Source organism: Corythoichthys intestinalis, chromosome 1 (assembly GCF_030265065.1).
Source record: "Corythoichthys intestinalis isolate RoL2023-P3 chromosome 1, ASM3026506v1, whole genome shotgun sequence".
Taxonomy (NCBI): domain Eukaryota; kingdom Metazoa; phylum Chordata; class Actinopteri; order Syngnathiformes; family Syngnathidae; genus Corythoichthys; species Corythoichthys intestinalis.
The window spans coordinates 69,225,306-69,238,399 of NC_080395.1; the positions used below are offsets into that span (position 1 = coordinate 69,225,306).

Here is a 13,094-nt window from a genome sequence, read left to right on the forward strand (position 1 = left end):
ACCCCTCCTTTGCTTAGCCTTAGCCTCCTTCGCCAGTCATCGTCCGCTTTCTTGATACCTGGGGACATTTAGCTGGCTGTGCGTGTATGGTGGGCACCGCATCTGCTTTGAGGAGCAATCTTTTAGCAAAACCCGATTTCACTTGTCCATAGTTCGAGAAGCTTTCAGGTGAAAAATGCGCACCACAGAAAACGGTGCCGGAGGCTGGGTCTAGAAAATTAGCCCTCTTTGCACGGACGAACTTAACCCATTGTCTGCGTAGTCCAGCTTTTTATTTCGCGTTCGGGAACTCATGGATACTATATTCTGATAGCTATTTGTACACCACATAGCACAGCAGTTTTGAACCATTTTAGTGATGTTTTGGCCAAACAAACCCGAATGCTACTCTCTCGTCGATAAAAAACAATGGCACCTGGCTCCGCCTCGACTTTCATTCACTTGTAGTGACGTCCCTGCCCCATTCGGCTGTTTCCGGAACACTTTCGGAAATGTTCGTCATTTTCGATCTATTTTCGATAATTGCTCATTAATGTGATTGACTTTTTTGTTAACTTTATCAATATTTGTTATCTTGGCACATAACGGTTCTATTGATGTCTCTCACCCCCTTTGTGTTTTCATACCCTCTGAGGCGTGACGCAATGAATGACGAAGTGTCAGGTCAATAGAGTTTTGAAGTCTATGATCAAACATTACTATAAAAGTTGACAATCACTGGCAGCGGAACAATTAGACACCAAACGGGATTTTTTAGCTCACACCTTTAAAAAGCTCTGACAGAAGTCAACAGTTGCCGAAAAGTAAGTTTAGCAAGTGTACATACAGATAGCCTGTGAGCTCTTGTCATGACGAAGGTTTGAGAATTGACAGTTAACGCTATGATAAAAACCTGTCTGTGACTGCGCACGCATACCCAAATTTGTAACCAAAGTAGAATAAAGGTATTTTCGACTTAATTACTCTTTCGGGTACATGACCTTTTGATTATATACGTATTGATCGTAATAACACGTCACAGGCAGCACAGTACCGTAGTATTCTGTGCAAAGTGTCAGTCAATTTTAACACACACTCAATGGTCCCGTGAAAAATAATACATTTTCATGAATTTATAAAATACCCGCCGGATGCTTCGGACAGAATGTGGTAAGTGGACATGTCTGAGCATAAGAAGACATTTGGTCACCCTTAAAATCTAAATCCTTCTTTCAAATTGTAGTCCCATTTTGACAGATTTTCAAGGATAGCTGCAATTTAGGAACATTATGCGCAACAATTGTTGACTACATAATAACAGACAATGCCTTTAAGAAAAATTCAAACAAAGACCATAGCGCTAAGTTAAAAAAAGAACTTTATTTCATTCATTTTTGGCTTCCCCTGATTGCACGCCATGGCTAAGAAGATACTCTTTATGTAGCTTCTCTTGAGTCTCAAAAAGTTTACGCAGTTTCTTTTCTTGTCCCTTGCTGAGTTCCTTCCCTTCGGCATCATGGGTGGGGAAACCCTGTGAATAGTGGAAAAAGGTGACAATGAGACTTGCTCACGCTGAAACAATTGTTTCGCATGCTATATGAGGCTAAGCTTTTAACAAGGTCACAGATATGGTTAAAAAAAAATTTAACGCGTAACTGGATTTTGGCCAATTACCATGTTCAGGCTATAAGCCGCAGCCACAAATTTATTTTTGAAAGGATAGCGCTTTTTTTTTTTTTTTTACATATAAGCCGCACTTGCCTTTGTTGTACAACCCCTAGCGAAAAGTATGGAATCACCAGTCTCGTACGAGCACTCACTCAGACATTTTTATCATGTAGAACAAACTCTCCATGTTAAAGCATTCTCCAGTTTTTGCTCTGTGGCATGATGCATTGTCATCTTGGAATTTTTTTTCATTATCCCTAAACATATTTTCAATTGAAGGGATAAGAAAGCTGTCTAAAATTTCCATGTAAACTTGTACATTTATTGAAGATTTAACCACAGTCATCTCCCCAGTGCCTTTGCCTGACATACGGCCCCATATCATCAGCAGCATCACCTTGTCCAATGCAGATTCTTGACTCTGGACAAAGTAAAGATGCTTGAACTTTTGTTTGGTGCCGTTCCAGTGAGATTTACAAAGATGACTGCATGAAGAAAACATCAAAATTCCCCAGTCCAGGCAAAGGCAGGGGGGAGATTGCTGTGGTTAAATCTTCAATAAATGCACAAGTTTACATTGAAATTTTAGACAGCTTTCTTATCCCTTCAATTAAAAGTGTGTTTGTCAGTTTCCAAGATGACAATGCATCATGCCACAGAGCTAAAGCTGTTAAAGCATTCCTTGAATAAATACTCATCGAGTCAATGTCATGTCCTGCAAATTGCCCAGTTCTCAACCCTATTGATAACCTGTGGTGAAAATTGAAAAAACATGGTCCACAGCAAGGCTCCGACCTGCAAGGATGATCTGGCAACTGCAATCAAAGAGAGTTGGCACCAAATTAATGAAGAATACTCATCAAGTCCATGCCTCAGAGACTGCAAGAGGTCATAAAAGCCAGAGTTGGTGCTACTAAATACTAGAAATGTGTTTTGATTGTTATTTCTTTGTTTGTTTTTCATGATTCCATATATTTTTCCTCAGAATGGAGTGATTCCATATAGGGCTGGGCGATATGGCCTTAAGTACGTATCACGATAAATTGAGCAGATTTACCTCGATAACGATAAATGACGATAAATTCGCCCAAGCAAACTGTTATATAATTTGAAAATTTGAATCAATGCATGGAATACAAATTAACAGTTTCTCGTTAAATTTATTTACCAGCTTTCAATTTAACAATTGCACATGCAGTCTAAACATTAAGTATTAAAAAAATCTTGTAAACAATAAGAATTCTTGTGTGAACATTTATAACAGCTTGTATGACTTGAAAAATATCATCACTTGAATTTCATTAAATTCATTCCGCATTGTTATACACTAGATAGTGGCATACGTTTAGATATTTAGAATAGATACAAATACGACACATCCACCCGCCCCCCAGAAATTATACTTAATTAAAAAATAAAATGTTTCACAAACCTTTCCTTTCTTTTATTCAGCTCAATTATTTACATCTTATGATTTTGGAAATCCTTACAGTATGCAATAAATAATATTCCTGTTCCCAAGCACTGTGCTTACTGTACTGTAATTTTTACAAAAAATAAACAATACATAGTTACTCCCTGTCATCTAGGACGAGCCACTTACAAGACTAGCACTGTCGTGTATTACAAATACTGCTTTGAACACATCTTCACAGACAAAAGCAATGACACAGGCTTAAAGAGGTCAACTTTCATTGTGTAAATCACACTTAATGACGACACGATCTCCTGGTTGAAATAGACGACATCCACTTACCGGTAATTCTATTGAAGATATGTAATGCTGAGGCAATTTGTCAACTTTACTTTTAAAAAGAAACGTGCACTGTTTATCCAGTAGATGGGACTCTTGCAGTGTGTCAAACAGTGATTCAATTTAGGGCAATTGTCTTAAAAGTGGTTCATTATTTCAGAAAGCCTCGGTTTTTCCATCCCTATCTGGAACCTGTCAAGAGTTTACTTAATGTCGGGTGAAAGTTTGGCGAAGCTTACTTAAGCCCGACTTCATCCCGTTTACTTGTAGCGTTAGCAGCTAGCGTTAGCCTACCGGGCTTCTGTTTGATTGGCTTCCTGAAAACCATGTGACTCCCAATGTAAGCACACTGTCTGCTTTCTTAAAGGGGAATGAACATAGCCGAACAACACAAGAGTCAAAGCGGGATGAAAAGACTATATTATCTTCTTTTATTAAATTACCGAATTTACCGACATGGTCAAAATTACGTCGGTCATCGTGAAGAATTTCGGTAACGGTAAATTTTCGGTTTACCGCCCTGCTCTAATTCCATATACTGTATATTTCCCTGCACTTGCGCTATAAAATTAACATTTTCGGACCACCACAATGTTTTTTTTATTTCTTTCTTTTAGTGTTTCTGACTGCTAAAGAGTTGCACTTTTGAAATAATTCATTATTTTTTCAAGCTTTTTATCGGAGTTTGTTCTACATGATATAATGTCTGAGTGAGTGCTCGTCCAAGACTGGTGATATACTACTATACTTTTTGCTAGGGGTTGTATGATGGGATGTTTATACTAAGAGACGTACTGGGGGGAAAAAATAATTTCTTACAGTCCAAAAATTACGGTAAATGCACTGATTTACCAACAAGAAGTCACATTATTTTATACAGTCCTCGTAGGTATGTGAAATTCTTGATGCGTGTCGCAGTTTCAAAGTATTTCAGACGTCTTACCATTTGATCAAATTTAGAATATTTGTTGGTTTCTGCGAGAAACATCTTAGATGGAGGGACCTTCATTTTGGCAAGCTTGGCCATCTGAAACAGAAATACCATAAACAAACCAACCAGGAAATGTTACAATTTGATAGTTTCGGTAGTATAATATCTCTTTAGTTATTCATAAATTGTTAAAGGGTTCAATACAGACCTCCTGTTCTTCTTTCTTCCTGGCAGCCTCTGCTTTCCTCCGTTGCTTTTCCTCCTCCAGCTGCAAACAATAATTCACACCTTTTACTCTATTACTAGGCATGAAAATGGGTCAGGGGTTAAAAAGGTGAGAAGGGTGTAGAGGAAATATGTTTTGGTACACTGTACAACTAGGGCTGTCCCAAACGACTCATTTTCTCCCGATTAGTCAGCAGACTATTTTTACGATTAGTCGACTAATCTAATAACCCCCCTCCCCTTTTTTAAAACTAATTTAGCAATTAAATTTTTGATGACGCTTATTAATTCACAAAAACATTTTAGAACATTTAAATTTTTGATTAAAGTACAAATAAACACGTAAATAACAACAATAAATCACAACTAAACAATGAGGTCAAATGCTGATGGCATTAACTAGTGCAAAAGAATGGAATGTAAACAGATTCAGAACACTGACTTCGCCTTTCCAACATGATTCAAAACAATTCTTAAAAAAATATCTAGCATTAATAATATAGTATCCTACTATATAAAATAGTATTACAACCCCTAGCAAAAAGTATGGAATCACCAGTCTCGGACAAGCACTCACTCAGACACATTTTATCATGTACAGTGCCTTGCAAAAGTATTCGGCCCCCTTGAATCATGCAACGTTTCGCCACATTTCAGGCTTCAAACATAAAGATATGAAATTAAAAAATTTTGTCAAGAATCAACAACAAGTGGGACACAATCGTGAAGTGGAACAACATTTATTGGATAATTTAAACTTTTTTAACAAATAAAAAACTGAAAAGTGGGGCGTGCAATATTATTCGGCCCCTTTACTTTCAGTGCAGCAAACTCACTCCAGAAGTTCAGTGACGATCTCTGAATGATCCAGTGTTGTCCTAAATGACCGATGATGATAAATAGAATCCAACTGTGTGTAATCAAGTCTCCGTATAAATGCACCTGCTCTGTGATAGTCTCAGGGTTCTGTTTAAAGTGCAGAGAGCATTATGAAAACCAAGGAACACACCAGGCAGGTCCGAGATACTGTTGTGGAGAAGTTTAAAGCCGGATTTGGATACAAAAAGATTTACCAAGCTTTAAACATCTCAAGGAGCACTGTGCAAGCCATCATATTGAAATGGAAGGAGCATCAGACCACTGCAAATCTACCAAGACCCGGCCGTCCTTCCAAACTTTCTTCTCAAACAAGGAGAAAACTGATCAGAGATGCAGCCAAGAGGCCCATGATCACTCTGGATGAACTGCAGAGATCTACAGCTGAGGTGGGAGAGTCTGTCCATAGGACAACAATCAGTCGTACACTGCACAAATCTGGTCTTTATGGAAGAGTGGCAAGAAGAAAGCCATTTCTCAAAGATATCCATAAAAAGTCTCGTTTAAAGTTTGCCACAAGCCACCTGGGAGACACACCAAACATGTGGAAGAAGGTGCTCTGGTCAGATGAAACCAAAATGGAACTTTTTGGCCACAATGCAAAACGATATGTTTGGCGTAAAAGCAACACAGCTCATCACCCTGAACACACCATCCCCACTGTCAAACATGGTGGTGGCAGCCTCATGGTTTGGGCCTGCTTTTCTTCAGCAGGGACAGGGAAGATGGTTAGAGGTTAGATTTTGTGCCCGAACCCGACCCGACATTCGGGTCGGGTCGGGCCCACAATTTAAGCATTCACGTTAGGGTCAGGTCGGGTCGGGCCGCCATGCCGGACTAGTAAATTATTTAAAAAAAAAAAAAAAAAAAAATGGAGAGCATGCTCTCTGTATTGCGCTTTTGCTTGTGCGTGTGCACGAATGCCGTGGCGCCGGCCGCTTTTTCTTCTTGTCCTCCCGCTGCATGGCCGAGGCGCCGCCCTCTCCTGTTCCCTCTCCTTGTCAGAGAGGCGCGTCCATGTGAGAACAATATCCCACACACTCAGAAATATGTTTAACAAACTTTCCCAGCGTTATTTCGTTGTGTGAATGCTTTGATAATTCTAAAAAAAAATATGTAGATTATTTAAACATTAAGAAAACTTGCGTTTTTTTCTGCCAACTCGAAGAAATGAAAATAAATTGCTGCTGCTGCGTTTTTTCCGCATCACTCAAAAAAAAAAATTAAAAAAAAAAAAAATAAATAAATAAATAAAATGGAGAGCAGGCTCTCTGTATTGCGCTTTTGCTTGTGCGTGTGCACGAACGCCGTGGCGCCGGCCGCTTTTTCTTCTTGTCCTCCCGCTGCACGGCCGAGGCGCCGCCCTCTCCTGTTCCCTCTCCTTGTCAGAGAGGGGCGTCCATGTGAGAACAATGTCCCACACACTCAGAAATATGTTTAACAAACTTTCCCAGCGTTATTTCGTTGTGTGAATGCTTTGATAATTCTAAAAATAATATGTAGATTATTTAAACATTAAGAAAACTTGCGTTTTTTTCTGCCAACTCGAAGAAATGAAAATAAATTGCTGCTGCTGCGTTTTTTCCGCGTCACTCAAAAAAAAAACAAAATAAACAAACAAACAAAAAAAACGGGTTTTTCGGGCTCGGGCCTGCAAATCTAGTTAAGTGATCGAGCTCGGGCCGGGTCGGGCCTCAATACCAGCGGGCCGTGTCGGGTCGGGCTGGATTTTTTAGGCCCGAACTAGGCTCTAAAGATGGTTAAAATTGACGGGAAGATAGATGCAGCCAAATACAGGAACATTCTGGAAGAAAACCTGTTGGTATCTGCACAAGACCTGAGACTGGGACGGAGATTTATCTTCCAACAGGACAATGATCCAAAACATAAAGCCAAATCTACAATGGAATGGTTCAAAAATAAACGTATCCAGGTGTTAGAATGGCCAAGTCAAAGTCCAGACCTGAATCCAATCGAGAATCTGTGGAAAGAGCTGAAGACTGCTGTTCACAAACACTCTCCATCCAACCTCACTGAGCTCGAGCTGTTTTGCAAGGAAGAATGGGCAAGAATGTCAGTCTCTCGATGTGCAAAACTGATAGAAACATACCCCAAGTGACTTGCAGCTGTAATTGGAGCAAAAGGTGGCGCTACAAAGTATTAACGCAAGGGGGCCGAATAATATTGCACGCCCCACTTTTCAGTTTTTTATTTGTTAAAAAAGTTTAAATTATCCAATAAATTTTGTTCCACTTCACGATTGTGTCCCACTTGTTGTTGATTCTTGACAAAAAATTAAAATTTTATATCTTTATGTTTGAAGCCTGAAATGTGGCGAAAGGTTGCAAGGTTCAAGGGGGCCGAATACTTTTGCAAGGCACTGTAGAACAAACTCAAAACTAATGCATTAGTTCAAAAGTGCAACTCTTTAGCATTCAGAAACACTAAAAGAAATAAAAAAATATTGCGGTGGTCAGTAAATGTTATTTTTATAGAGCAAGTGCAGGGAAATATAGAATCACTCCATTCTGAGGAAAAATACATGGAATCATGAGAAACAAACAAAGAAAAAACAACAAAACACATCTAGTATTTTGTTGCACCACCTGTGGCTTTAATGACAGCTTTCAGTCTCTGAGGCATGGACTTGATGAGTATTCTTCTGCAATTAGGTGCCAACTATCTTTGATTGCAGTTGCCAGATCATCCTTGCAGGTCGGAGCCTTGTTGTGGGCCATTTTTTTTTAAAATTATTTCCACCACAGGTTTTCAATAGGGTTGAGATCTGGGCTATTTGCAGGGCATGACATTGACTGAATGAGTCTTTCTCCAAGGAATGCTTTAACGGTTTTAGCTCTGTGAAATGATGCATTGTCATCTTGAAAAATGACAAACATTTTCAATTTTCATTTTCAATTGAAGGGATAAGAAAGCTGTCTAAAATTTCAATGTCAACCCTTGCATTTATTTAGATTCAACCACAGCCATCTCCCCAGTGCCTTTGCCTGACATGCAGACCCCATATAGTCATCTTTGTAAATCTCACTGGAATGGCACCAAACAAATGTTTCAGCATCATCACCTTGTCCAATGCAGATTCTTGACTCATCAGTGAAAATAACCTTCATCCAGTCTTTTCACAGTCCATGATTGCCTCTCCTTAGCCCATTGCAGTCTTGTTCTTTTCTGTTTGAGTGTCAATGATGGTTTTCTTTTAGCTTTCCTGTATGAAAATCCCATTTCCTTTAGGCGATTTTGGACAGTTCTGTCACATACCTTGACTCCAGCTTCCTCACATTTTTTCTTCATTGTCATGGTGTACATCTTCTGTTTTCAAGACATATGCCCTCTAGTTGTTTGTCATGATGTTTGGATGTCTTTGTCAGTCAACCAGTACGCTCAACTTTCACAACCTCGCCATGCTGTTTGTACTTGGTCCAGATTTTTGATACAGCCGACTGTGAACAGCCCACATCTTTGGCAACCATACGTGTAGCGTTACCTTCTTCAAGAAGTTTGATGATCCTCTCATTGGTCTCAAGAGACATCTCTCTTGTTGGAGCCATGATTCTTGTGAATCCACTTGGTCCAGCAGCCCTTCAAGGTGTGATAACTGCACTGTTTTTAACTGCTGACTAAACATCAGATCTAATCCGAGGCAGGGGCCCAATGAAGGAAAGGAAATTGACTGGTTGTGTCTGTATTTTCTACTTAAAATGGAGTGATTCCATATTTTTTTCTTCAGAATGCAGTGATTCTATATTTATTTCCCTGCACTTGCTCTATAAAAGTAACATTTACTGACCACCACAATGTTTTTTATTCATTTCTTTTCGTGTTTCTGAATGCCAAGGAGTTGCACTTTTGAACTAATTCATTATTTTTTTCAAGCTTTTTATCTGAGTTTGTTCTACATAATAAAATGTCTGAGTGAGTGCTCGTCCGAGACTGGTGATTCCATACTTTTTGCTAGGGATTGTACATTTCCCCATCTCTCTAATATGAAAAGTATGGCTCAAATCATAATCAAAATGACGAGCGACACTTTTGAGGAGAAATGAATGAGACACGGAGAAGTTACATACATCATAAATTTTAAAACCCAGATATGAAAATTCAACATTTTTTCAAGACTTATTTAAATTATTAGATCCAAATTCACAAATTCAATGCTTTTAAGACTTTTTAAAGGGAACCACTGATAAAAAGACATGTAGTTCTTAAAAGATAAATGTTAGTACGAGTAATAATAATTTGATATTAAAAGCCCTCTTAATATTTTCGTTTTAATAAATTTTGTAAACTTTTAAATAAAAAAATAAACTAGTAGCTCGCCATTGTTGTTGACGTAGCAGGGTGGTGATGTCACAGGGCCACGCTGCTGTACTTCACAGTCACTCTAACAATGTAAGGTAGTGATTTAAATACACCACAAGGTGTCAATGATGAGTTTTACATTAATAAGACGTCAAGCCAATGGTTGCGTTTTGTCCCTGGACTGACTGGACTGACGCCGTAGCTCCCTGTTTTTTTTTTTGTTTGTTTCAGGCATGAAAATGGGTCAGGGGTTAAAAAGGTGAGAAAAATGTGGAGGAAATATGTTCCGGCGTTCTGCCAAAATGTCCGCCGTCGGCAAAACGTCCTACATGTGGCAAATTTGACCATTTTAATTTTTCACATAAGGCTTAATATTCGAGTTAACGGGGGTTTAATTAGTTGAAGGAGTTGATTTCAACCACCATTGACTTGCGCTAGCTTAGCCACTCCGGAGCCCTGAAACTAACAAATAACTGTCAAACTGCACAGAATTTGTTCAAATCATTTCCAACGACTAATTAAACCCCGGCTAACTCAAAGATTAAGCCTAATGTAAAAAATTCTGAACTTCCCCTTTAAAATAAAGACCATTGAATATGGCCCTTAAAATGTTGTCTATAAAAGTTTTAGAGCAATAAAACAAACAACACAAATGAATAAAATGAACAGGAATCCTTCAAAGTATTTCATAATGGGTCCAAATTATTTTTCGAACAGATCATGTGACTATAGAACCTTAGAGACAGCCGTTTGCATTGCTTAGCCAAAACTACAGCTGAGGAGGCAAGATGGATATTTAGAATTTGTTTAAACCTAAGCTTTCAAAACCCTCAACAACAAGTGAGCTTGAACCGAGGATTGAGCACGAGCAGTATCAAAAAGTCCTGGCTGTCGTGTTACCTGTTGTGCTGTAATTCCAAGTGGTGCTTGAATTGGATGCTTATAGCGGTGGACAGTCTTTTTGAGCCAGCGCAAAGTTTGCAGCGCATGGAGATATTTTTGTTTTCTTTACTGGACAAAAATGTGAAGTAATGGCTGTGTTTCCAGTGTGCAAATGCAGCCGTTTGTAGTATATCTCCTGCCTATTTCATTGCATCCTGGCGAGGTAGCAAGGCTATGTTGTTTTGGCCGCAAACTCCCAGCGCTCACGCATCATGGTAATACACGTGACCCTTTTTGTTCCATCCCCGATTAAAAAATGTGACATGTGATGTCACTCCCATGACTACAGTGTTCTTCATTCTACACACATTATGGGGCAATAACAAAATAGTAACGCACAGGCATCAAGGGAAGTAATTTCACTCAGATTACTGATTTAGAAAAATGAACGCGTTAGATTGTTCTTTACTGAAAGAAAGTAATCAGATTAGTTATGCATTACGGTACCGCGTTATTGACAACACTGCTTTTATATTACCGTTAAATACACAAGCTTGACGCTACCTTAACGGGAGCTATTTTTTCACCGGACGCTCCGGCAGTGTTCAACGCAAGCTGCAACGAACGGCAGTAACTTTGTCATACCACAAAATATGAAAACGAAAACCATTACTCATTAAATTCAATATGCTGGCAAATGCATTCATCTAAAAACAATTGGGAGTGATACTTTACCTCCTCCAGCGAATGTGAATTTGTGCTTAGTACAAGATCATCTGTCGCAATTAGCGATCTTTGACGCTCTTTTTTTTTTTTTTTCCTCCACGCATACAAACTTGTTTCTCTCTCAGCGGCTGTGACTAACCTCAATGAAGTTGCTGTCCTAGCTAAGCCTTGCCTATCATTCGTCTTTGAATGTTTTTAGTAACTTTGTGTATTGAATTTGAAAGGAAAATGTGTGTTTTGTTTTTGACGAACTTTTTCATGAAGCTAAACTGTTGAAGCTACTCACATGTGGAAAAATACGAGTGTACAACGTTTTAAATGTATTCATTTGGTATATTTCAGTTACCATGATTTGAGAGATCAATAAATTGAAGAATTTACGCCTTGAGTTTGGAGTGCTTGTTTTTGGGTTTGCTGGAATAGCGTCACTGACACACGCAGCATCAAAGAGGGGAAGGGGTAAGCGCTACCGCGCCAAGCTAATTCTGGCTGCATTTTCGACACATGAAAAATAACGAATACGTACTACTGTATGACGGAAAATTTTAGTGGTTTTGTAACTGCGACGTTTTCATAGCATGGTAATCCGTGAAGGTAACTGGCACATGCCTACAAACGACCCCCCCCCTAAATTTTTTTCTCCTCGGATCTACACGATTCACCTAGGTCATCCTTTTTGACTTCAAAACGGCAAATTTCGCCGAAAGGTGAGAGATTTTCATGCCTGTTGTTTGTTTTATTTGACAGGTTCTATTGTGATTCACATTCATCTGAGTGTTGACTTCACAAGACTCCTCAAAATGGCTCCCAGCATCATAGCTTGTGTAATGTGACTAAATATTGCCATCCAGTGTATTGGTTGAGCTAAAGGAGTTGCTAAAATGTTTAAATATAATTCGACCAAAGTCTGAATAAGTTTTATATGTATTTTGCGCATCTATTTTGATTGTGTTTTGTGTTCTCTCTTTGCATTGTTGTGTAAACTGAGTGAGAATAGTAATACAGATAGAAGCACGTTTCGTCTTGGTGACATTTTTTGAGCGGTATGAGAATTAGTTTTGTAGCATTTTCACTTTTTGATACTTATGTGTGTTGTGAAAGAGTTGCCGAAGCTTATGCCAATAAACGGCACGGTCCGAGCTACGAATCTGAATGCCAGTGTCCACTCTCCTTTCTCTCTCCCACTATGGGTTAAAGAAACTACAGCGTCAGTTAAGGGAAAAAACGCACTCATTGGCTTGATAGCTAATTAATGTAAAACTTGCCATTGACACCTTGTGGCGTATTTAAATCACTACCTAACATAATTAAAGAGTGACACGTTTTTTGTTTTTTTTTTATTTTAGAGTGACAGGTGGAATTCTGGCAGCGTGGCCATGTGACGTCACTGCCCTGCAACGCCAACAACAATTGCGACCTATGCGACCTACTAGTTAAAATCATTTTACAAATTGTATAAAAACAAAAACATCAAGAGGGGTTTCAATATCAAATAATAATAACTTGTACTAACATTTATCTTTTAAGAACTACAAGACTTTCTATCCGTGGATCCCTTTAAGACCTTGCGGGAAACCTGCATTGATTCACCTTTACAATTTTTTTTTTACCAGCTCTACTGGCTCTCTTTACTCACGTTCTCCCTAGTGGAAGTATTCTGCCACATATCATTTATGGAACATTATGGCCTTTAAGCGCAGAAATTTAAACACAGAATGAAATTACCCACCATTCATA

General features: G+C 38.8%; 1 protein-coding gene across 2 annotated transcripts in view; it reads right to left on the bottom strand.

Moving 5' to 3' along the window:
- Positions 1-1,339: 1,339 nt before the first annotated feature.
- Positions 1,340-13,094, bottom strand: part of LOC130916917 (cysteine--tRNA ligase, cytoplasmic-like) — an 82,120-nt gene continuing 70,365 nt past the window's right edge. For both annotated transcript variants that reach the window (XM_057837959.1, XM_057837958.1), the window contains 3 exons: positions 4,540-4,599; positions 4,344-4,427; positions 1,340-1,510 (listed from right to left, as the gene is read on the bottom strand). In XM_057837959.1, the coding sequence (XP_057693942.1) occupies positions 1,364-1,510; positions 4,344-4,427; positions 4,540-4,599 (291 nt within the window). In that variant the 3' untranslated portion in view covers positions 1,340-1,363. The remainder of the gene's footprint in view (positions 1,511-4,343; positions 4,428-4,539; positions 4,600-13,094) is intronic.